General features: G+C 42.8%; 1 protein-coding gene across 4 annotated transcripts in view; it reads left to right on the top strand.

Annotated features, from left to right (window-relative positions):
- Positions 1-26,102, top strand: part of ARHGAP17 (Rho GTPase activating protein 17) — a 186,318-nt gene that overhangs the window by 144,542 nt on the left and 15,674 nt on the right. For all 4 annotated transcript variants that reach the window (XR_013261916.1, XM_077449329.1, XM_077449331.1 and 1 more), the window contains exons 9-18: positions 866-947; positions 3,572-3,699; positions 4,846-4,957; positions 6,824-6,905; positions 8,881-8,961; positions 12,125-12,238; positions 22,035-22,126; positions 24,151-24,310; positions 25,547-25,771; positions 25,862-26,010. Coding sequence is in view for 3 of the 4 variants with exons in the window: in XM_077449329.1 (XP_077305455.1) it covers positions 866-947; positions 3,572-3,699; positions 4,846-4,957; positions 6,824-6,905; positions 8,881-8,961; positions 12,125-12,238; positions 22,035-22,126; positions 24,151-24,310; positions 25,547-25,771; positions 25,862-26,010 (1,225 nt within the window). In the remaining variant the exon portion in view is untranslated. The remainder of the gene's footprint in view (positions 1-865; positions 948-3,571; positions 3,700-4,845; positions 4,958-6,823; positions 6,906-8,880; positions 8,962-12,124; positions 12,239-22,034; positions 22,127-24,150; positions 24,311-25,546; positions 25,772-25,861; positions 26,011-26,102) is intronic.

The following is a 26,102-nucleotide window of genomic DNA, read 5'->3' as shown; positions in this document are numbered from 1 at the left end:
ATTTCAGTTTTGTTTTTGTGTTTAAATATACTTTAAAAGTGGTTCTTCGCCTTGTTTAAAAGAGAAAATTTAAAATCAGCAGCTACAAAAACTGTAGCTGCTGACTTTAAAGAAAAGAAAAAAAGACACTCACCTGCCAGGGGGTCCAGCGCCATCCTCACCTGAACAGGTTCTTTACCAATCTTCGGTACCCTGGTGCCAGCATGTTTACTTTGGGCAGTCAGCTGTGACTCCCTGCAGTTTCACAGCCAGCTGCCCACTGTGCTTGTGCATGGCATGCTGCGCTTTGTGACTCGTCCCGAAGCCTTCTGGGACATGTGACATATCCCAGAAGGTTGGGGGGGGGGGGGGGGCAGCGATCTAACCAGAAGTGGGAGCGAGTACCTGTTCCCCACCCACAAGGAGGGGAGGAGGGCATAAAGCAGACCTTCCTCTTTATGGTGCTGTTCCACTTGAAGAGCTATGCTGGCAGATGCCTTTATCTCTGCTGCAGGGTGGAGAAAGTGTCTTCAGCCTTGTGTAAACTAAAAGACTCCAGACTTCTTTTTATCAAATGACAATGAGCCTTTCTAGATATCGGTCAGCAATTTTCATTCTGGCCCTTGCTGACTAAGGTAACCCATAGCAAACCTATTTGTTTTGTCATTGTTCTGAGTTTTGCAAATTAGGAAAATGTAGTAGCTTGCTATTAGTTACTGTAAATTACTTTTAGCAGTATGAAGAAAAGTCCCAGCGTTTTATATTTCTCTGTACATTTATTTTTGCCATTGTCAGTTTACCATGCCATTTGCACACACATGCTCATGATGTGTCTCACCTGTGTACTCATTGTGGCTTTGTTTTCTATGTTGGGTTCTGTCTTCAGTTATTAGAGGCACAAGCAGATTACCATAGAAAAGCACTAGCTGTCTTAGAAAAGGCACTGCCCGAAATCCAGGCCCAGCAAGGTAATGAAATGCAAACACCCCTGTCTTACCTGCACTGCTCCCAACTCTGACCTTGTCTTCTTACACAGTGCCTTGTGTGTGCTTCTGTCTGCGGCCTACGGGGGGCAGTGTCTAAAACCCTGGCTGACCTCCACCTCCTGCTTAACTCTCACTCCGCAGTGTCTCCACTGCTCTGCTAGTGTTCTTCTGCCAGCTTTCTGATTTTAACATAAACGTTGTCTTACTGTTATAACCATTCATTGATTTTTTTTTTCTTTTATTATTAATCCTTTTTGCTGATCGTATCTTTGTTGAAGGATGTGTTTCTATAAAACGTACCCAAGTAGGGTTACTTTTCAAATTGGGGTTGACGGTGTGTGGTGATTTTAAGCCATCGGTACTGCTTTCGATTGGGTCCTTACATCTTTTTATGCCTGAGAAGCCTGTTTGTGTACTCCAGGAGCCCCTCAAACACAGACTCACTGAGCTATGTCAAGGTTGCTGCTACTGCCCATACACCAGGGAGGAAACCTCAATGGCCAGTAAAAGTGCTCTTATTGGTTTGTAAGTAATGGGTTGAGGCAGGTTAAAGCTGCTAAGTCTGTTAAGTTAAATCCTCTATTCATAGAACACCTAGGGTTCCCTGTTATAGAATGCCTTTTCAAAGGACAAATCTTAAAGTGATGCTGGGGCACGCATTACATACAGTACCAGTAGTAAGAGGCTCTATACTTGCCTTTCTGCTTGCCCATTTGTTTCCTCTCTGCTGCTGGTTGGCCACTACAGGTGTTCAATTGGCTAGATGGGTCAAATGCCTGTTTACCCCAAACAAATGCAATGGTTCATCCTGCTGTAGTACCGAAGAGGTGGTGTTTCATCAAATGAGCCACTTGAAGAGCAACTTTTCTCAAACTTTTTAACTTGGAGGAACCAATAAAATAAATTTCAGGTCTTCCCTGTCAATAAATACAACAGCTAATGGTACATTAGTGTGATACCATTAGCTGTAGATGTAGTAATTCTTGGCCAGGGTTGCTTGAGACCTGAAAGTTATTTTAATGCTGTGTACACAGGACCGGACTTTCGGCAGACTAGGTCTGACGGTCTTCCCAATGGACTTTCGGCAGACTTCCGACTGAACGAACGGACTTGGCCACACACAATCACACCAAAGTCCGACGGATTTGACCCTGATGACGTACTCCTTCCCTGTCATGCTGTCAGGCCATCGCGTTTTTTGCTTGGGTTCAGTGCTGATAAGACACTCAGAAAATAGTTATATAGTAAAGCATGTGTGTCAAATCTGGCCCTCCAGGCCATTTCATGTGGCCCTCGCACCTCTCCTACAGTTGCATTACCCCAGGGGACAGAACTCCTCTGTCAGATCCTGTTCTCTGCCGTCCTTTCCTCATCTCAGCAGAGAGGAGGACAGGACAGTGCCTACAGATTTTGTGCCTCTCTATGCAGTTGCAGCACCACCTTGTCTCCACCTTCCTGGTCTCAGCAGACTCAGGAAGCTGACTCCTGCCCTCCTCTGGTCCTCCTTCAGACCCTGCACTTTCTCCCTGCAGCAGCACAAGGTAAGGGGTGGCGGCACTGTGACGTAAAGGAGGATGGGGGGATGCTGGACTTCTGATTGTGGTGGGTGCTTCATCTAGTTCTACAGATGCAACCAGTCTTTTGAGGGCAACTATAATTGCTGATGTGGCCCATGTTGAAATTGAGTTTGACACCCCTATAGTGAAGGTTCATCAAAGAATGTTTTTTTTCTTCTCCCAACAGGATAGGTCAACTTTCATGGGGACACGGCCTGACTTAGAGCTGGAATTTTTCCCTCGGATGCTATACAAATAAATACCAGTACATATGAAAGGATGCACTATTCTAACTCTTTACAAGTGAAGAGTCAGATTCTTACAAAGGCTCATTCCAGACCTGTCCTGTTTAAAGTGGACCTTACAGTAAAATGCAAGACGTCCTTATAATATCTGGGGCCTCTCTTATTGAAAATGTCACTACCTCTTAGTAGGTGTAAAAGGTACCTGTAAAGAAAAGGAGTGTGATTTTATACTTGGCTTACTGTGTCTTCTGCCTGCGCAGCTTTAGCGAAAATGACATCACACTCCTACCAGAGAGATTCTGGGGAATATAGAGCAGCCCAAATCTCGAGAGAAGCCTCTCTAACAATGAATTTGCTTGCAATGGCAGACTCCCCAGAAGGACAACAACATCGCATCCAGTGATGCAGAAGACGAGGGACATATAAATGTAAATCTAACCTTTTTTTTTTTTTTTTGGACATACTAAGCTAGTGACATTTACAGGGATTTTATGAGCAGATCTTGCATTTAACTGCTGACCTGACAGACCACAGCAACGTGTGCATAATAGGGTAGGAACTGTATGGTGCTGAATTGCAGAAAGGCTGTGGTAGAGGCCATATTGCTGGCGCAGATTAACCTATGGGGCTGCCTGTATTCCCAAGGCAGTCTATGGTTTTAGAAAACTATTTCTCTGCCGATTTTGGTTCGGGGCATTTCTCTGTCTATGATATTGCCTATTCTGTTCTTTTACCCCACTCTTTGCTTTTCTGTTTCTTCTGGTTGTTAAAATGTTTCCATATCATGTGGTCCCTCTTGTTTCAGACAAGTGGACGGAGAAGCCAGCATTTGGAACGGCTTTAGAAGAACACTTGAAGCGCAGCTCACGGGAGATCGCACTTCCCATTGAAGCTTGTGTGATGATGCTGCTTGAAACAGGGATGAAGGAGGAGGTAGACAATTCCTGACCTATGTTATCACAGCATTCCCTTCACTGAACATCAGTCTGACAATTTGCTTTTTGCTGCATGGGAAATTGTAATTGCTGGTTTATATGACTGTAGACATTAGATGGCTTTTAAGCCAATCCAAATCATGTGGACACTATAGTTGCAGCTGCATGTCCACATTTATTTAGAAAGCAGACAACCCTAGAGCGAGTCTTATGGGGGATATTATCGATACCAGGGGTAAATCTCAGCCAATAAATTATTCACCTGATGGTGTCAGCAGTGGTCACATACTGCCTGTAGACATACAATCATTTCTGATGTATCTTGTAAGCTGATCAGTTGAATGATAATCTAGACCAGGGGTCTTGAATTAAAAGTTAGAGGTCCAATCAATAAAATGTTGTTTTGGAAAAGGTCTGAATCTCATGTTTTTACTATAGCACATCACAGCCTTCCCTGTAAATTAGTGTCATTAGCCTACCCTTCACATCATAGCCCTCGGTATCCTCAGCTCCCCTTTGCATCACAACCCCCCTTAACCTTACAGTTCCTCCCTTTAAATCAGTGTACATAGTCCCCCTTTACATCACAGTCCCAGGATAGAGGTACTTATCAGCTGTATTATCTCTCCCGAGTCTCCTGCCTAGCCACTGCTGTCATCCTTACAGCCGGGCAGGATGTGGGAGGAGTTGCAGATCAGAACGGAGGGTGGGAGCCACCCAACTCGCTATGTTAACAAACGGGTGATTGCCCTCATATGAAAAGGCTTGCGCTCTTCATCCCGATCTGCAGCACCTCCTGCTGTGAGGGGGACAGCAATGGACGGGCGGGAAACTCAGGAGAGCTTGCACAGCTGATAAATGGAGGATGTGGTCCTCAACCGTGGTCCGCTATTTAGTGATCCCTGATCTAGACATTTAACTGTTTAATTGTTTAAAATATGGTAATAACAATGAAAACTGTACACAGATTAGACTCACTCAGCACTTGGTGGTTGTACACCAATCACTTTTATGCAGTGTTCCAGAGCAATAAGATGATCAACACCTCTGGTGGTACCAAGATGTAGCTGGGTGCTGCAGTAGAAAATTTAGTAAGCAATCACTAAAATCTTCTTATTAATCATCACATTTATTTCTGTGACAGGGATTGTTCAGGATTGCGGCTGGAGCCTCCAAGCTTAAGAAGCTGAAAGCGGCTCTGGACTGTTCCACCTCCCAGCTAGAGGAGTTTTATTCGGACCCACACGCTGTAGCAGGTGAGCTGGGAAATCACATTTTACAATTAACTGTGGTGATAACCTACCTAGCAAGCAGGTCTAATTTTCTTCCTGGTTGTTGTCATTTTTATCTGACTAGCTAAAGCGATTACACACTCTGCGCTTTTCAGCACCAGGTATCTGCGGATTCCTGCAGTTGGACTTGACAGATGTGCATGAGTAGCTGGTGGCTGCTGAGCCTGTAAAAAGTACATCCAACCACAGGCCATCGTTGGCTGTGCGAACAGTTTTGAATAGCTGTGGCCACTTAGAGCCATTGCATTATACAGGCTCAATTGCTGCAGCTTTTCGCATACATCTATGATCTCCATTTGCAGATTCCTGACACTGGAAAGCGCAACATGTGTAATTGCTCATGCAAATAGAGCCTCACAGTTATTGGACTCCTCATTCTGATCCTTTAGGATGGATTAGGCCTGGAATCCTCATCCTTCCTTTTGATGGCCCTTGTAAAAATACAGGCCACTGTGTTCTATCTGGGCTTGCTAAAATCTTGTCTAGATATATTTCAGCATGAGAGGGAGGTTGCCCAGTACAGAAACCTCTGATACAAGGCTTTAGAACACACCTTAGTAACATAAGCTAATTTTGGGTACAGCAGATCATAAGAAGCTTGAACATCAGAAGAGAATTTTCAGACTTTCGCCCGTTGTAGCATTTTCTGGAGAGGATTAATGTTTTACCGCAGATTTTTCTTGGGGTCCAGACTCTTGTTTAAAGCATATTTGAAGTGAAATAGTCCCATGAACTGCCTCTGGTATTAGAGAGCAGACTTGTATTTACAATGAGCTTCCTGGGTGGGGAGTCTGGCCCTGCCTCCTTATTTCCTAAACAGGGCCATAGTGTACATTTTTTTTTTTATTGCAACCACGGGCTACAGAAAATAAATTTGCATGATTCCTCCATCAACACAGTCAGTGCCAACATGGGAATTCCTCCTGCCGAACAATTGGAAGCCGTCCCCACCTAGAGAAGATGGTGATTATTGCTAGCATCTATATCCTATCGATAGCATCTATAGCAGCCGCTAGCAATAATCGCAAGTAAATCAAGCAGGCTGGTTGTGTAACCAAGCTGATTAATCAATCAACTTGGGTACATTCAGCCTGCTCGTACACAGTCCTAATCTCTGCCAGATCCTGAACTGCCCAAGATTTGACTAGTCTATGGCCGGCCTAAGCCTTTTTGTATGTCCATAACTGTGATGGGGAGTCCTACTTGCCAATAGTAAGAAGCTGGAAGGGATAGACACTCTGCCTGGGAATAATTTGCACACTCTGTCTCCTGCGCTTGAATGTGGTGCTAGGGGTCTAACAGGCTCTTCACTCTTCAAATTTTTTATTTTCAGTGCTCGCAAGCCTTGCAGCCCTCGTGGGACTATGGGCATCCCTTCATATGAAGCGCTACAAAATGACAAAAAAAGGGCTCACCAGCCTAGGGCATTACCATAATACACCATTTTATTGATAAATGTTCTATTCACAAACAATGTAATTGGACAAGTATATCAAAGGACCAAAAGTCGACTGTCTCCAGATCAGCAACGCATATCCTGTAACCCAGGAAGACCTCTTTTGCGCCCAATATGGCGCACACGTTTTGAGGGGCAAGCCCTCTTCTTCAGAGCCTCTCTAACTGGGAACACAAGTCGATATTTTAATGTCACAGCAACACAAGATTCAAAGGTCCCAGAACACTAAAGAGGATAATTAACATAAAGATGTTTTGACTGTAAAGCACTTTTTTGGCTTTAAAGCACACCCCTGGTAAAAAAAAATAGTTGTATGAATCATGACTGTATATTTGTTTACCTTTTTTAAATAGCCTGTATTTTTTTTTCTAAAGGTGCCTTAAAGTCTTATCTGCGTGAGTTGCCAGAACCCCTGATGACCTTCAGCTTGTATGATGAATGGACTGCCGCTGGGAAGTAAGAGCATCCTGATTGATTGAACTCCAGTCCTAGCAGTGGACAAATGTAGCAAGTCTTCTGCCCTGTACACACGGTCAGACTTTCCGATGGAAAATGTGCGATCGGATCTTGTTGTCAGAAAATCCGATCGCATATGGGCTCCATTGGATTTTTTACGTCAGAATTAACGACACACAAAGTTTGAGAGCAAGATCTAAAATTTTCTGACAACAAAATCCGATCGTTTAAATTCCAATCGTGTGTGGACAATTCCGTTGGACAAAGTGCCACACATGCTCAGAATAAATTACGAGACAAAAGCTATTGGCTACTGTCCTCTTTATAGTCCCGTCCTACGTGTTCTACGTCACCTCGTTCGAAACGATCGGATTTTCCATCAACTTTGTCCAACCGTGTGTATGCAAGAGAAGTTTGGGCCAAAATCTATCGGAAAAGATCCGAAGGATTTTGTTGTCGGAATGTGCGACCGTGTGTACAGGGCATTGCACTCAAATTCCTTTTACTCTAGTTGGAATTTAGACATTTGCTTTTTTTTTTTTTTTGCTACTGTGGTAGAGGTTACTTCAAGAACACATTAAAAAAATGTATTTCACATTAGACTTTAGTTGTACAAACATTGCAATGAGCAAGATCTCTCCCTTGGCTCACAATGGAGCGTATTTATTTAAACTGTTATAAAAAGTCATTGATCTTGTCTGTCATAGCTACCATATTCTGCTGGAGGTTAGCACGTTAAAGCAGATTTCTAAACAAAATGATCACGCTAGGAAAAAAAAAGCCCAATAAAGGATTTTTTAAAATCTGCATTTGCTACAGTATTTTTTACCATTAGATGTCCTCAGTCTGTTGACTAGCATTATTTAACCCACTTCTTCTGAACCCAGGTTGTCCTGGACCATCCCCAGCCCTTGCCTGGACAGTGAAAGGAAAAAGCAGCGCAGTGATGAGCTCATCTCTCTGCCTCTCTGATCTTTTTTCCTATAAGCATGCTTGGTTTCTTATCTTATGAACTGATTGGCTCCTTGTGCTGGTTCTTTCTCTAATGCAACTCTGCTGTGCATAGATTACAAAAAGTTGATATCAAGTAAAATTCAGATATTTAAACTGCTTGCATTTAAATAATACAATTAAAGTGGTAGTAAAGCCAAATACTAACCATTCCTAAAATTGTTCCCTCTCCTCCTTTCATACTTTTTTTTTTATCTGGTCCAGTCACGTGATCCTGCACCTATGGCTCCCCTATGTGGCCATTCCCTCCTCTCCCCTGCAGCAGCTGCTCATAGACGCAGGGGACCCAAAGCTGCAGGGTTATGTGACTGGACTGGAACAGATTTAAAATAGGTAGATACACACATAATTTGTATACAGGTTATGCGGTATAGGTAGGGGGGGACTTTTTTTAAAGAATTGTTAGCGTTAGGCTTTTCTTCCACTTTAATGATGTATAAATGATTACAGAGCTACATTTAAAAAAAAAAATGCTGGATTTAAACAAAAATGTATACCTGCCAAGAACTGAGCAGTCACGTGACCTGTGATTGCTCAGTTCTCTGTCTTTAGTGAGCAGAGAGCCATGACTGTCACTCACCGGCTCACTGGAGCTTCTGGGCTGTGGAGAGGGAGGGGAGCGGCTCACTTAGGCTCTCAGCAGCAGCTAAATCGGCTGCCGGTCAGGCATCTGGGTAGATCCTGACATCATTGTGGGGATCCCTGCAGAGCTTGGACCACCTCTGTGACATCAACAGACAGCAGGCTAAGTGCACTCGTGTGACCCAGAGAAAGTATGGGCAAAAGAGCTTTAATTTGTATATTTTGTATCTGCCCAGAAATCAGCTGTCAGTATTGTTATTGATAATATCACCAGTCCATATTCTTTAGGCTCATTCTATATAAACCAACACCTATGTGAAGAATAAATGTGGAATAACTAGAGTAATATCGATGACCCAACATTCTGTGTGTCTTACTGCAGTGTGCCGGACCAGAACACCAAACTGCAGAGCCTGTGGGTTGTGTGCCAGAAATTACCGAAACCGAACTTTGAAAACTTCAGGTGGGAATCTTTTCTGTTCTTTAGGTTCTAACAATCATAACTCATTTCTAAGAGTGTAAACTTGGTATAAAGTAAACTTCTGGGTGAGTCTTAATGTTTTGTGTTGGCTGTGTAGCCATACGAGAATTTGCAGGTAATGGAGCACCATGATTTGTGGGGTGATCCAGGTTGTTTGGAGGTTAAAGTGCAACTCCAGCCAACATTTTTGTAGTTCTGGGTAATGTATGGAAAGATTTGAACCTGTGGCAGTTTTTTATTGCTGTCTGAGGATTTGTCAAGGAGATTTTCCCCTCGCCTCCTGTTTTAGTGACAGTGTTGTAATTGGGAAAGGAAGACGTGAACATGGGGACACAGACAACAATAAAAACTGATAGTGTTTCTGCAGACAGAATCCTGACTAGGTCTGGTACAAGTGATCATATTACCCCTATCCTGGAGTCCTTGAATTGTCTACCAGCTATAAGGCTCTTCATCGCTTGGGACCCAAAAATCTGTCTGAACTTTTATCAACTAAAGCCGGTTGGTCATACACAGTTTGAATATTGGCCGCGTCAACGGCAGAGATTCGAACCGTTAATGGGCAGGCTGAATGAACCAAGTTGATCAATCAACTTGGGTACAACCAGCCTGCCGTATTCTATTGTGACTATGAATATATATATACACACACTAACTTCTTCCGGTGGGTATGGCTTCCTCTGCCCGCCGGGAGAAGACCGTGGCCCGGCAGGAGGGATTCCCTCATCAACACCGTTTGTGTTGATGGGGGAATCAAGCTAAGAGAAAATAAATCCACTCCATGTATAGCCAGCCTTACTCCCCTCCCCCACCTCCTTCATATCCTTCACTCCTCAAAATCAGTTTTTATCACCCATCAACTTTAAACTCATTCAAATCAAATGTAAAAACTTTTTTCTGTAGACAGGCTTTCACTTAGGCTGCTTTCACACTGAGGCACTTTGCAGGCGCTAAAGTGCTAAAAATAGCGCCTGCAAAGCGACCTGAAAGAGCTGCTGCTGTGTTTCCAGTGTGAAAGCCCTGTGGGCTTTCACACTGCAGCAGTGAAATTGCAGGGCGGTCAAAAAAGTCCTGCAAGCCACATCTTTGGAACACTGTAGGAGCGGCGTATTTACTGCTCCGCACAGGTTCCGCACAGCACGGCCAACTCCAGTGTGGGCATCTGAAGCCACAGTATCCTTCTTCCTGGATTCTGTGCATGCTGGCTATCGGCATGCGCCTGCCGATCTCGGGCAGGTGCGGTGCAATTTTGGTCAGACCAAGATTTTCCATAGACACCAGTGTTAAATGTTACTGGAGCCGTGCAATGCCAAGCTGGCCAAGAATTTCGATAGACGCCATGCCAAGCTGATCAAGCTCTCCCAGGAGCCAATGCAAAACCGGAGATGATGTACAGGGCTGTGGCCTCCTAGAGGAGGAAGTGAAATTACATATAGTCATAAATCGGATAAGTGAACAAAAAAATTGCGGCAGGTTGGCATGGCTGCGCAAATTGCCGTAGCTGTAAGTTGCTCCTTTAAGACGTCACAGCAGGCATGTGCTCGTCATGTGCCCCCGGAGCCAATGCGCGTGCCCGGCAGGCGCAATGACTGCCGGGCACCCACGATTGCTCGTGGAAGAGCGAAAACCGGGATCTGTGTTTGTAAACACACAAATCCCGGTTCTCTCAAGGGAGAGGAGACTGATCGTGTGTACATACGAAGTATGAATGCCGATCGGTCTCCTCCCCTAGTCAGTCCCATCCCCCCTACAGTTAGAACACACCTAGGGAACACTGATAACCCCTTGATTGCCCCCTAGTGTTAACCCCTTCCCTAACAGTGACATTCTTACAGTAATCAATGGCTATTTTTAGCTCGGATCACTCTATAAATGTCAGTGGTCCCAAAATAGTGTCAGAAGTGTCTGATCTGTCCACCACAATGTCGCAGTCCTGATAGAAATTGCAGATCGTCGCCATTACTAGTAAAAAAAAAGATACTAAAATCACAGAAAACAATCCCCTATTTTGTAGATGCTATAAATAACTTTTGCGCAAAACCATCAATATATACTCTATGGCGAATTATTTTTATTTATTTTTTTCCAAAAATATGTAGAATAATGCATATCAGCCTAAATTGAGGAAAAATTACGTTAAAAAAAAAAAAGATATTTATTATAGCAAAAAGTACAAAATATTGTGTGTGTGGTTTTTTTTTTTTTTTTTTTTTTCGAAATTGTCATACTTTTTTGTTTATAGCGCAAAAAATAAAAACCGCAGAGGTGATCAAATACCACCAAAAGAAATCTGTATTTGTGGGGGAAAAAAGTACATGTATTTGGTTTGGGTGCAACGTTGCACATTAGTGCTGCATGGTGAGGCGTGAAAAATGTGGGTGGAACTTTAAAGCATTTGTTACCCCAACACTCCATATTCCATATATGATATGAGCCTGCTGTACAATGGACTTGTATGATAAAGCATCCTATTCTCTTTGTATTGCTCCTTTTGTGTGCAGTCGCTAGTGATCCTCCTAGTCCCTACCTTGCTTTCCTAGTAAAAACTGACCACACTAAGCAGAAGAGCACAGCATGGTCAGTTCTCTAGCTATATTGGGAACTCGGTGTGCTCTCCTCCAATGATCAAACTTGTCCTGACACGCCCCTACTGCACAGCCAGTCACTGGGAAGATTAGTGTGACCCCCGACCCCCCCCCAGATCTTATGCAGCTGAACACAGAGGGAATGTTATTACTTATAAAAAACAAATGTATTTTATAAAAAAAATTATATCTATTCAAAAATGTTTTGCCTCTAATTTCTATTTTAAACTGAATGAGTTGTTTTACAAGGTGATCTTATACAGTCATTTTAATTGTCGCATTTTCCTTTGTTTTAGCCTGTGTAGTTCTTGTGTTTTCTTTGCTTTGAGAAGTTACCTTTTAAAGGCGCTATATAAAATAAAATGTATTATTGGTGTTACTTTACCCTGCTATACTACAAAAAATAGTGTTTTTAATGTATGTGTTGTAATTGAAGAATCCTTTAAATCTATCCCAGTGGCAACAATATCACCTGGGGCCAGCACTACTATAAATAGATGTTTCAGACTTTATTTTGAGGGGTAATTTTAGACGAACGTTATTTTATTTTTTATTTTTAGGTATCTGGTGAAATTCTTAGCCAAGCTCAGTCACTACAGCGATGTGAACAAGATGACTCCCAGCAATATAGCCATTGTCCTGGGTCCTAACTTGCTGTGGGCGAAGCATGAAGGGTGAGTACTGTGTGCATCTAGCTCCAAGATGGAGTTCCTGCTATATAATTCCTTTTTGTGCTAAAGGTTACCTCTCGGCTTTTTACCCATTGGCACAATAGCCCATAGTTGAGAACTGGGTCAGGCAGTTTGGCTTAGAAAAAAAAAAAAAAAACAATGGCGTTGATTCCTGCTCCATCTAGGGCTGGAAATGAAGAACTGCATTGGAAAGGCTTATTTGGACCAGCGCCATTGGGCTGTGTTATCCAACACATAAACAAGTTCATTTGTGCTGCATTGGTGTGCGCTGAAAAAAAGTAGGACAGGTTACATTTAACATGTTGTGATACACTACACCACATTAGAAATAGTTGAATAAAATCTAATTTTGTGACATCTTGACTAAAGTGATATTAAAGCTTTGTGATTTATTTTTTTTGGGTGATTTTTAAATCGGTAGTAAAGCCCGCTTTGTGACTTTTTTTTTTTTACCTACAGGAAGCCCACAATAAGGCTTACCTGTAGGCAAAATTTAATGACATCGCCGACGCATGCGCTCTGAAGGTGAGGCATACCTTGCTGGAACTTCAGAGATTTGCACCGGAACTGAGAGCTCCCACGTGTATCAGCCAGAGCGCACGAACGTGGAAGAAAGACCAAGGGGGAAGATGTCAGCCCTCTCAGCGATGACAGTGCGGCATTGTGGGAGGGCTTCGTTCTAAGGCAAGTATTCCATATGTGCTAGTATGAGATGCATACTAGCACATTATGCAATTGCCTTACAGGGTTTTTTTTTCTTTACCAGCCGTAATTTACAACCGCTTTGATAACAAACATGTTACACTTATCTGCTCTGTGAAGTGATTATCCTGCCTAGTGCCCCCATAGCAAGTTGCTTGCTATGGAGCACCCGAGCAGTCTGATTATGGGGTCCGCTCCCAAGCCACTGCTCTGTGTTTCCATTCACGCCCCTGCTCTCTCCTCATTGGCTGTGATTGAGAGTAACAGGAGCTAATGGCTACCGCTGCTGTCTCAGCCAATGAGAAGGGAGTGACATCGCTGAATCAGGTCTCAGGTAAGTTTTAGGGGGGGTCTGGCAGCATGGCTACAGACAAGTTTTTTTATTTTTTATTTTTTGCTTTGTTTTTTAGCTTCCTGCTTAGAATGCAGGAAGGTGAAAAAAACCTTAAGGCTCCTTTCACATGGGGCGGATCAGTGCTGATCCGCCCCATGGATATCCGATTGCACAGCGGGGATCGCCGGAGCGATCTCCGCTGAGCAGGAAGATGACAGGTCTGTCTCTGCACACTGCGCAGGGACGGACCTGTCACAGTGCCGCTCTCCCCTATGGGAGATCGGGTGACGACGGACCGCAGTGTCCGTCGTCATCCGATCCGACGACGGATGGAAAAATAGCTTTTTCCTCCGTCACACTTTTTCTGAACGGAGCGGCTCGGACATGTCAGCGGACTTGTCACCGCTGACATCCGACGCTCCATAGTGCTCTATGGAACATCCGTTCAGGTCCGCCTGAAAAACTGGCAGGCGGACCTGAATGGATCGTCCGTGTGAAAGGACCCTAAGCCTTTACAAACACTTTAAGTAAAAATAATGTAAACTGTGTAATGTGTTTATAACACATCTCACCACCCCTTCAAAAACACGTCAGCGGGTGCACATTGTACAGAGCAGATATGCCTAGTAGCGTGTGTTCGCTGTTTTGAATGGCTCTAAAAGTATGCTGTATATAATAGGTTCTTTGCGTCTCTTTATTTAAAAAAATATTTTTTAATTTTCCATCCATATTAGGTGGGAACGCTCTAAAATCAGATGATACTGGACCAATGCTGACCAGTTGGCACACACACTTTGGGTCAAAGGTTTTTAAAATCTCTGTCTCTCTTAAACCATAATCGGACTGCAAGAGTACTCAATTTCGCCTGCTAGCTTTCGTGTTCATGTTAGGCCTTGCCAAAGCGCGGTGGTCCTCAAATATTATGACTGTAGTAGTAAAATGGAAAATAAACTCGTTCCTAATTTTAAAAAAATGTCAAGCAAGGATTTGAAATGAGCTTCAGTAAACCCCAGGGATACTCTATTATCTTCCTGCTGAGTTTAATTGTACATTGTTAACACTCTGCTGTGAAAAGCCTTTCTGAGGTTATGATACAGCCAGACAATCTACCCCAAGCACTCCCCATCCTTTCCCTATTATTTTCCCTGACCCAGCAAGATACCCCTCCTTTTTGGCCATCTTTCTTTTCTCTTTTCCTCTTTCCTTTTTTTTTTATTTTTTTTTCAAACTCTTCATGTAAGAATAAAGCAAACAGTGTTAAAAAAAATACAAAAAAAAGCATCGCCTGTCATTTAAATTACAACATAGAAACCATATAACAACAATTCCCCAAAGAAATACAGGAAATAGGTGTGATTAAACAAATTGCTAAGATCAGCAGCAGAGCAGTAGCAGATCCGCTGAAAAAGCAACCCTGCCTGCTACCTTAAAACAATGCTATAAACAGCCTATAGGTGACCTTTCTCCTATTCTATCTCTGTTCTCATGCATGGAATGTTGGCTTCCAATACACACCCAACAATATTCCTTAGCCTTAAAGTGGTTGTAAACCAAACATAATATATCAAGAAGATGTGCAGTTGAGAAGTATGTGTTTTTTTTGTTTTGTTTTTTACCATCATACTTGGGTGGATGCAGCATTGAACCGAGTGATCGAACACCGCCAATGACTTGGTTCTCCCAGCTCCCCGAGTAGAGAGTTGCTGCCTGTCAGTCAGCAGCTCTCCGTTTTGCCCCCGCACTCACTGGAGAGCTGAGTTGTGGAAGGGCGGAGAGCACAATCTCAGGCTCTCAGTGGCTTGCTGAGAGGCTTAGACGGTTATCAGTCCAGGCACCTGGTGGATAGAGACTTTATTGTTGGGATGACGTGGTGCCTGGACTGATTCCTGTGACGTCAGAAGAGAGTGGACTTCAGACCACTCTCTGCTGAAAATGGGTCACAGGAGTGCAAAACAAATTGTACTCCTGTGACCCATAGGAGAAGCCCAGCCAAACTAGCTCAGGCTGGGCTTCTCTAATGACTGAGTGGTGTCCCCAGTTAGGCGGGACAACAATGAATACTGTGTACAAAATATGATGGGAAGTGTTATCATAATGGGGGATTTTAATTATCCAGACATAGATTGGGCGGAGGGAACCACGCATTCATCTAAAGCTCACCAGTTGCTAAATGTCTTGCAAGACAATTTCATGGGTCAGATGGTAGACGCACCAACTAGAAACCAGGCATTACTAGATCTACTGATTACCAACAATATAGACCTGATCACGGATGTGGAAATAAGGGGCAATTTAGGAAACTGCGATCACAGGTCAATTGGCTTCAGTATAAATCACACAAATAAGAAACACAAGGGGAATACAAAGACACTGAATTTCAAAAGAGCCAACTTCCCTAAACTACGAACCTTGCTAGAAGATATAAATTGTGAAAAAAACGTAGAAACAAAGAACACGAAGGAGAAATGGGTTTGCTTTAAGGGCATATTTAATAAGGGCATTAGCAAGTGCATCCTTTCGGGAAATTTAAGAGCGAACAAAAGTCCTGGATGGCTTAACTCCAATGCAAAAATGCATATAAAAGCAAAGGAGAAGGCCTTCAAAAAATACAAGGCTGAGGGATCAGCATTTCAGACTTTTATGTAAGGGTGCAGTTATGGCTGCTTAGATAGAACACGAAAGACACATAGCGGAGGAGAGCTAAAAAAAATTCCCAAAAATATCTCCATATACAAGGTGCATCACCGCAGTGCTGGGTGTAAAAAAAAAAAAAAATGGCCACTTACCAAATCTAGGGATCCCACCAAGAGATCATATGCATGTATGAATAAAAACAGATCAAAGGCAGGTGTTCAGCCAGCTTCATGAAGTAGGTCCAGACTTGTTTCTCTTTAATCTAGTGTCTCACATCGTGTGATGAGGAAGATAATGGAATAGACTCATAGTGCATTAACATTTAAAAAAAACTCTTTTTTATTATTTTTATTTTTTTTAATCAAATAAAAGTTGCACTTACATCAACAATGTTCGAATTGAGCAGTGTGCATAAAAACGGAGCACGGCCACCTGCAGAACAGTCCGCACGTGCTGACGTCACGTTGCTAGCTCAAATCTGACGTGTTTCCCCTCAGAAGGCATCGATTGGGGAGGAGGCTCATGGATGTGGAGGTCATGACAACACTTCGGGTCCAGGCTGGAAGAAGAAAAAAAATAAAATTCAATGATTTATTTATAAAAAAATGTGTGTGTATGTATGGTAAAGAAGAGATTTGGGGTCTTTTTGACCCCAGACCTCTTCATAAAGAGGACCTGTCATCCTTATTTCTATTACAAGGGATGTTTACATTCCTTGGAATTGGAATAAAAGTGATAAGAAAAATTTAAGGGACAGTGTAAAAAAAAAAAAATTTAAAGTGTCCCCATCCCTCCATGCTTGCGCACAAATGTGATTGCATAAATATGTCGTGCACGCATATGTAAACTGTATTCGAACCACACATGTGAAGTATTGGCGCAAACGTTACAGCGAGAAGAATAATTCTAGCACTAGATCTCCTGTGTAGCTCTAAACAGGTAACCTGTAAAGGCGTTTAAAGCATCTCCTATGGAGATTTTTAAGTACCATCGTTTTTCGGCATTCCGCGTGCGCAATTTTTAAGGTAAGGCAAGACATGTTCAGTTTCTATTTACTCTGCGTAAACCTCATCTTTTGCATTATACAAAAAAACTGAGGTAACTATTGTGTTTTGCTTTTTTAATTCCTTTAAAGTGTTGGGGGGGTCTTTTTTTTTTTTTTTTTAAATTACATTTTCAAAACTGCTGCGCAAACACCGTATCACATAAATAATTGCAACAATCGCCATTTTATTCCCTTAATATGTTTGAGGGTTATAAGTAGTTTTCTAGCAAATAAAAATACAAATTTAACCACTTCCCATCCGGCGCACACCGATGTACGTCGGCAGAATGGCACAGGCAGGCAAATGGGCGTACCTGTATTTGCCGCCCTGCCATTGCGAGCGCGCCGCCGGCCGGTCGGGACACTCATGAGTCCGGTCGCAGGGCATACCCGCGATCGTCTCATGGGGAGGCTGAACTAGGAGATGCCGTTGTAAACCGCATCTCCCAGTTCTGCCTAGCAACAAGTGACGCTGATCTCTGCTCCATGTGATTGGAGCAGAGATCAGTGTTCACTAAAAGAAAGCCCAGCCCCCCACAGTTAGTAACACACCCCTAGGAACACTTAACCCCTACACTGCCACCCACTGGTTAACCCCTTCACTGCCAGTGTCATTTACACAGGAATCACTGCATTTGTATAGCAGTGATTGCTGTATAAATGACAATGGTCCCAAAAATGTCTGATGTGTCCACCATAATGTCGCAGTCACAATAAAAATCGCTGATCGCCGCCATTACTAGTTAAAAAAAAAAAAATTACTAAAAATGCCATAAAACTATCGCCCTTTTTTGTAAACGCTATAACTTTTGCGCAAACCAATCAATTGCTTATTACAATTTTTTTTTTTTTTTTTACCAAAAATATGTAGAAGAATACGTATCGGCCTAAAAAATGTTTTAAATATATTTTTGGGGGATATTTATTATAACAAAAAGTAAAAAATAATGATTTTTTTTTTCAAAATTGTCGCTCTATTTTTGTTTATAGCACAAAAAATAAAAACACAGGGGTGATCAAATACCACCAAAAGAAAGCTCTATTTGTGGGAAAAAAAGGACGTCAATTTTGTTTGGGAGCCACGTCGCACGACCGTGCAATTGTCAGTTAAATCGACGCAGTGCCGAATCGCAAAAAGTGGTCTGGTCTTAAGCCAGCAAAATGGTCCGGGGCTGAAGTGGTTAATTGGTTTGTCTTTATACATGCCTGGCGTTCAGTTCTAAAACATTTTGTGTTAGCACTGCAAAGGCTGGTTTGTGAGTGAGGAATCGTTCCTTATTAAAGGGAGTGTAGTGGCGGCAGGAGAGGAATGTATGCCGCTGTGGTTTGGGTGTCAGTTTGCAGTTTCCAGGCTTGTGGTTTTCCATCTTGCCTCGTCTACTTACGCTCCCTCTAATCTTCCGCACGCCGCACTATTGCTCTGTGTATCGGCTTACCCACATCTGTTACCATACGTATAATTTGTGTGTTCCCCTCGCTGTGTAATATTTCTCTGCAAAAGATTCCCACCAACTTTTTCATGGCCCTGTGTTTTGTGTGTAATGTTTTGGTGGAGTGCTTCCCCAACCGCTGGTGTAATTTCATCTTTCAGTGACTTTTTGAGGTTTTCATTGCAATATGCACCTCCCCAGTTACATAATAAAATCTTTGGTAGATTTATCCTTTGTTTTCTGACTGGCAAAAAAAAGGGGGCTTGTATTAACCCCCTTTGCACCTAAGGGTAAAACAAATCTAAATGCCTAAGCCCAATTTTGCAACTTGTGTTCGTAAAACTGTACATATCATTACAACTACTTTGTCCATCCAGGTGGATTATACCTTGTTTTTCATGACAAATTTAGCTTTCATTTGGTGGATATTTCCTGCTTTTTTTTTTTATCAACGGAAAACTGTTCCAAAATAGTAAAAATTAAATGTATCTGTATATTTCTTGCTACTACCATAACCTACAACCAAAGAACAACCCAAAACATTGACCTGGATCAAACCTTGATCCTTGATCTAGGTTTTTTTTTTTTTTTTTGCTTTTTTTTTTTTTAAACAAAGTATCTTTTTCATCCATTCACTTAGACAAAAGACAAGGAGGCGGGCTTCACAGTGACTGATCACTGCGATAACCAATCAAAACAAATTCTGATAACATTGAAGGACCCTGTTCTTTTCTAGTAAAAAAAATGTTTATTTTAATGATCTGAACAAGCCTGAAATGTATGTCTTTTACTAATCATACGCTTTAGCTCTCATATTGCAACATACAATATTCTGCTTGTATACTTGACACTTACCTTTGTCCTGGAATTATCTTGAAAATCAATAAGTCAATTATCAAAAAAATATATAATTTGCTACCACTTTCAACCGTCCAAACTGTTCCCCCAATAACGTGAATCCCAAACTTAAAGACCTTATGTTTTAAAGGGAAACTATAATGTAATGTTTACCATAAAGAAAGAGAAAACTTGAGTGTATATGCACATGCAGCATAATTAGGTGCAGCAGTACATATTTTTTAAGTGGGTTCCCACACTGCAAAGGTTAAATGCTTGTTATCTCTAGGGGTAGAGGAGTAAGGTGTAATACTTGCCTTATTCCTCTCACTGGTGGGACAACCCGCCGGACTTTGCAGCTGAGGTCCGCCGGACTTTCCGAACGAGTGGACCTGCCCACACACGATCGGACTTTTCTGGCGGACAATCCGCCGGACTATGGCGGGAGTCCTCCAGAGTTTTGAAATGAACGGACTTGCCCACACACGGAGAAAAGTCAGTTAATTTTGAACATGGCTCGAGGTAGACGGAACTAGCGTAGGAAGTCAATGTCGCCGCCTCCATCGGTGAGATTGACACCTCGCTAGCCCCGTCACCTGGTATGGATTTAAAGGGGAAGCCCTACGCCGAAAAAAAAACAGCATGGGGTTCCCCCCGAAGTCCATAGCAGACCCTTATCCAAGCATGCAGCCCAGCCGGTCAGGAAAGGCCCCCTCCTGAGCCGTACCAGGCCACGTGCCCCAAGACCGGGCCAACGATAGAGCTGGAAGAAGAAAGCGGAGGCCCGGTAAAAAGAACCAATGAGCAGGACAAGACCCCCGAAGTGGGAAGAAGACCCCCGGGCGGCGGTGGCGACGAGGGAGAAAGCCGGGCTCCTCCTCTAGTAAGAGCTAGCAGAAGATAGCGGAGGAGTCCGCCAGACTTTTGAAATTAACGGACTTGCCCACACACGGAGAAAAGTCCGTACATTTTGAACGTGATTCCAGGTAGACGGAATTTTACAACCTTTTTTTTTTTTTCACTTTTATTCCTGTTACAAGGAATGTAAACATCCCTTGTAATAGGAATCATTTGTGACAGGTCCGCTTTATGGAGAGATGAGGGGACCGCATGGCAACCGCTGGCAACAAAAGTGAAAATGTCCAAATTGGGCCCAAAGTGTCAATATTTTGTCTGGCCACCATTATTTTTTAGCACTGCCTTAATCCTCTTGGGCATGGAGTGCACCAGAGCAGCACAGGTTGCCACTGAAGTTGTCTTCCATGATGACATTGCGGAGCTGGTGGATGTTGGAGACCTTGCACTCCTCCATCTTCCGTTCGCGGATGCCCCTCAGGTGTTCAATAGGGTTTAGGTCTGGAGACATGCTTGGCCAGTCCATCACCTTTACCCCCAGCTTCTTTAGCAAGGCAGTGGTCATCTTGGAGGTGTGTTTGGGGTCATCGTCATGCTCTGCTTCGGTATGTCACACTACATGTTGGCATGCATGGTTCCCTCAATGAACTGTAGCTCCCCAGTTCCGGCAGCACTCATGCAGCCCCAGATCATGACACTCCCACCACCATGTTTGACTGTTGGCAGGACACACTTGTCTTTGTACTCCTCACCTGGTTGCTGCCACACACGCTTGATACCATCTGAACCAAATAAGTTTATCTTGGTTTCATCAGACCACAGGACCTGCTTCCAGTAATCCATGTCCTTAGTCTGCTTGTCTTTAGCAAACTGTTTGCGAGCTTTCTTGGGCATCGTCTTTAGAAGAGGCTTCCTTCTGGGATGACAGAAATGCAAACCAATTTGATGCAATGTGCGGCGTATGGTCTGAGCACTGACAGGCTGACCTCCTGCCCCTTCAACCTCTGCAGCAAAGCTGGCAGCACTCATACATCTATTTCCCAATGACAACCTCTGGATATGATGCTGAGCACGGGATCTCAACTTCTTTGGTCAACCATGGCGAGGCCTGTTCTGAGTGGAACCTGTCCTTTTAAACAGCTGTATGGTCTTGACCACCGTGCGGCAGCTCAGGTTCAGGGTCTTGGCAATCTTCTTTTAGCCTAGGTCAGTGATGGTGAACCTTGGCACACCAGATGTTTTGGAACTACATTTCCCATGATGCTCAACTACACTGCAGAGTGCATGAGCATCATGGGAAATGTAGTTCCAACACATCTGGGGTGCCAAGGTTCGCCATCACTGGCCTAGGTCATCTTTATGTAGAGCAGCAATTCTTTTTTTTTCTAATCCTCAGAGAGTTCTTTGCCATGAATTGTCATGTTGAGCTTCCAGTGACCAGTATGAGAAAGTGAGAGTGATAACACCAAATTGAACACACCTGAGACATTGTAACACTAAAGAGTCACATGACACTGACGAGGGAAAATGGCTAATTGGACAATTTCACTTAGGGGTGTACTCGCTTTTCTTGCCAGCGGTTTAGACATTAATGGCTGTGTGTTGAGTTATTTTGAGGGGACAGCAAATTTTCACTGTTTTACAAGCTGTACACTCACTACTTTATATTGTAGCAAAGTGTCATTTCTTCAGTGTTGTCACATGGAAAGATAAAATAAGGTTTACAAAAATGTGAGGGGTGTACGCACTTTTCTGAGATACTGTAATGCAGAGGTGTGCTGAATTCTGTTTTTTCACAAATATGCTAGTTTTAATGACGCACAATAAATTGTGATTTGTAGTATAGAATGTTAAATATTCACATAGTGCAATCTTATTTATCATCAGCCAAAAGTAAATAGGCTGCAGATGTTTAAAAATACATTTTCTTTTACTATGCAGAACGCTGGCAGAAATAGCAGCTGCCACTTCAGTCCATGTGGTGACAATCATTGAACCCATCATACAACATGCAGACTGGTTCTTTCCTGAAGGTAAGGCAATGAACATCTGCTGATGTTAAGCATAAAGACAAACTTGGTATAAAGTGTGCTTACACATAAGTAGCTGGGTTGTAACAGAGTTTATTATATATTTTACAATGATGTTGAATGAATTCTCTACTAACATATCAAACAAAGTTGTATAAATGCCGTACACCTTTTTTTCTATGTGGTTGTGGGTTCCTTTTGAATTAGTGACGGCATGAAAAAGTGCCCTTCTAACTCACTCTTTAAATATACCTAGCCATGCAATGCAGGTCTGAAAACAACCTTCAAACCAGGGGTGTCCAAACTTTTGACCTTCCTCTACCACATTGGAAGAAGAGGCATTGTCTTGGGCCACACATAAAATACATAAAATAAAATTGTGAAGAGTCTGAGATTTTTTTTTTTTTTTGGGGAAGATAAAACTTCTAAAAGTCCAGTAAAGTAAATGCGGTCAAGTGTCTTTCTTCGGCAGCATGTGTTCTCGAAGTGTAAACACATTTTTACAAAAAATTCTCCAAAAAAAATTTCAACATTTTTAGATAAGTTTACAATTTTGCAATGGGCCACCGGTTGGACACCCTTGATTTTAAAACTTACCATTAACCACTTAAGCCCCCAAACCATTTGGCTGGCCAAAGACCAGAGTACTTTTTGTGATTCGGCACCGTGTCCCTCTAACTGACAATTGCACGGCCATACGGCATTGCACCTTATTTTTTGCGCTATAAACAAAAAATAGCAAAAATGTTGAAAAAAACACATTATTTTTTACTTTTTGCTAAAATAAATATCCCCCCCAAAAATATATATATATATATATATATATATATATATATATATATATATATATATAAATTTCCTCAGTTTAGGCCGATGCGTATTCCGCTACATATTTTTGGTAAAACAAATCGCAATAAGCGCTTGATTGGTTTGCACAAAAGTTATAACATCTACAAAATAGGGGATAGTTTTATGGCATTTCTGTTGATGATTTATTTATTTATTTTTTTAACTAGTAATGGTGGTGATCAGCGATTTATTTTTTATTTTATCCTGACTGCGACATTATGGCGGACAAATCGGACACTTTTGGTGTGATTTTGGGACCATTCACATTTATACAGCGATCAGTGTAATTAAAAATGCATTGATTACTCTGTAAATGCGTCTGGCAGTGAAGGGGTTAACCACTAGGTGGCACTGTAGGGGTTGTGTGTGTCCTAGGGAGGGATTCTAACTGGGGGGAGGGGCTATGTGTGGCACTACACTGATTACCACTTCTGATTACAGGGAGCTGTGATCAGTGACAATGTCATTAGGCAGAACGGGGAGATGCTTGTTTACATTAGCATCTCCCCGTTCTTCCTCACCCTGAGGCAATCACGGGTATCGGGACCAAGGGTCACGGAGCTCCCAGCGCGCCCGCAAGCCGCCTCTTAAAGGGCCACGTACAGGTAAGTTAATCTGCCTGTACGTGCCCTTCTCCACAGTATATCTGCGTGAGGCGGTTGGGAAGCAGTTAAAGGAGAAGTTCACCTTTTGTAACATGTTACAGTCATATCTTCTTCCCCTGCTAGCTATTCACAGTATCCTGTGAATGGAAAATTACAAGGTCTGCAGCCTTTGCGGCCCTCGACTTATCGTTTTCAAAGAACTAACATGGCGCTGTGGTAATTCATCCTTCTTCCTGATTGTTGATTGATCTGCTTACCCGTAACGGATGTACATGCACACAGATACACTGACAGATCTGCATGACACCAGTGATCTGCTGATCGCTGGTCCAATGCTTTAGAGGCTCAAGAAACCAAAAAAAATGAATGCACTTTTTTTTTTTTTTTACCTGCAAAGGTGCATTTTTTTTTTTTCTTTTTTTGTTGAAAGGTGAACTTATCCTTTTAAGTTGGCTATGTAGGTGTTCTGCCTTACAGAATCAAAGCTGCCTTTATGGTTACATATTCAATCTTTGATCAGTTTGGTGTTTAGCTGCCGCCCATTACATCATCTGTTGACTTTTTGACTTTCAGAGGTGGACTTCAATGTATCTGGTGCCTTTGTCCCAGCCACTCCAGCTTCTCACAATAACGTGTCCAGCGGAAATGACATGTCATACGAGTTTGGTCTTTTTGACAACAAGAAGAGGCCGTTCAGCATGGCCATTGCAGAGGACCTCCTAAAAAAAGACAGGCGAGTTAAACAGAAACAAACGTGTTTTTTTTTTTTTTTTTTTTTTTTTTTTTAGCTTTTGGGCTTCAAATGAAACCTGTCTGTATATTTAAGCTGTCATTGCTGACATAATTTTGGAGTTGAGAAAAAATAAATAAAAAAAATGGTGGGACTTTATCATTTTGAAGCTGCAGAATTCTAGGGCAGTGCATGGAAATACTAGCAAGTCAACAATTTTAGATGCTGCAGTGCCTAGATCTGGAACCATTCTTTGTGTATTGAGTTGCAGCTACATGATCTGCTGTCTGGCTATTTGATTAACAACCAAGAGTACCCAGTGAATAGCCAAGAGGGGTTATATGGAAGTTGTACTGTGTATTCTTACCGGAAGAATGGTAAGACACAGCAGGTTACTGGCAAGACATTCTTAAAAAAGAAGTATGGGAATATTTTTTGTTGGGGGGGGGGGGGGGGTGATATGATACAGCATCGGTCCCCCGCCGGCTCTAAGACTGCCACCAGCACTCCTGTGATCCATAGAAGTATAGTGAAATGAGCTTTGGCTGTACTTCAAGATTCAGTCGTCTATTGCAGCAGGCAGTCCCTGTAGCCCCTATAAACACTCTGGGAAATACTCATCATTGCAGTATTTCAATGTGTTGGGAACTGTAATCATTTTTCTCACATTTTTCCAGGACATGCAGACTATACTCACGGTTTATTGCTGAATCAGTTCCTGACAGTGAAAAAATGTGAATGAGCATCAGTAGATTTCTTAGACCCCTTTCACTCTGGGGCGGCGGGTCCGTTGGCGGTAAAACGTCTATTTTTAGCAGCGCTTTAACATCGTATTTCCGGGGGTATTTTCCCCCCGCTAGCGGCTGAAAAAGGGTTAAAACCACCCGCAAAGTGCAGCTGCAGCCGCGGTTTGCTGGCGGTATAGCCACGCTGCCCCATTGGTTTCAATGTGCACGAGCGGTGGAGGAGCAGTATATACACACTGCTCATTTCACCGCTCCTAAGATGCTGCTAGCAGAATTTTTTTCACCATCCTGCCAGCGCACCGCTCTAAGGGCTTTCACACTGGAGTGAATGGAGCGGCTATTTCAGGGCGCTTTGTAAGCAATATTTTTAGCGCTGTATCGCCTGCAAAGTGCCCCAGTGTGAAAGGGGTCTTATTGTATAGATCTGCACACATGTCCATACCTGTGTTCTGTTCAGGTGGTGTAATCAATGTCTCATTCTGTCATACTTCAGTATTGGCCTCAAAGTTTTGGAGTTCCCATTCAATGCGAGGAGAGGAGGAACGTTAAACCGAAAACACGCGTCCCCTGCTTTTCATCCGCCGCTACCACCCAATGATGGTGGGACACAGGCAGAGCCAACTGGGACCTCAACAGATGTTTCTGCTGCTAACAGTTATCCTGCACAGCCAGCAGTCCCTGCAGAGCCTGTGTCAGCTTCTGGACAAGAAGAGGCCAGGTAAGGTGAAGCATTGTGCAGTACAAGAAGGGTCCATGGTTCATCTCTTTCTATATCTGATCGAAAATGTTATTCCATTGTCATCTACAGCACAAACAAGACCAAAGAAATTCCTACAGCAACCACACCCCCATCTCTGCGGAATGGATCTCTCGCATCTGCAGCAGGCAATACTAACCAGTTAGCGGTTGGTCCTGCGCAAGGTGCTGCTAACCCAAGTCCTCACTCCTCCAGGCGAGGTTAGTAGCTTATCATGAACAAATATAATTTTGCAGAACTGGCATTGGACTGGGGTAGAAAGTGCATATTTGGGATGGTGCGTACAGTTCAA

Source organism: Lithobates pipiens, unplaced genomic scaffold (assembly GCF_037356315.1).
Source record: "Lithobates pipiens isolate NorthernLeopardFrog02 unplaced genomic scaffold, aLitPip1_a1.2 Scaffold_22, whole genome shotgun sequence".
Classification (NCBI taxonomy): domain Eukaryota; kingdom Metazoa; phylum Chordata; class Amphibia; order Anura; family Ranidae; genus Lithobates; species Lithobates pipiens.
This window is presented reverse-complemented; position numbering and strand designations above follow the sequence as displayed.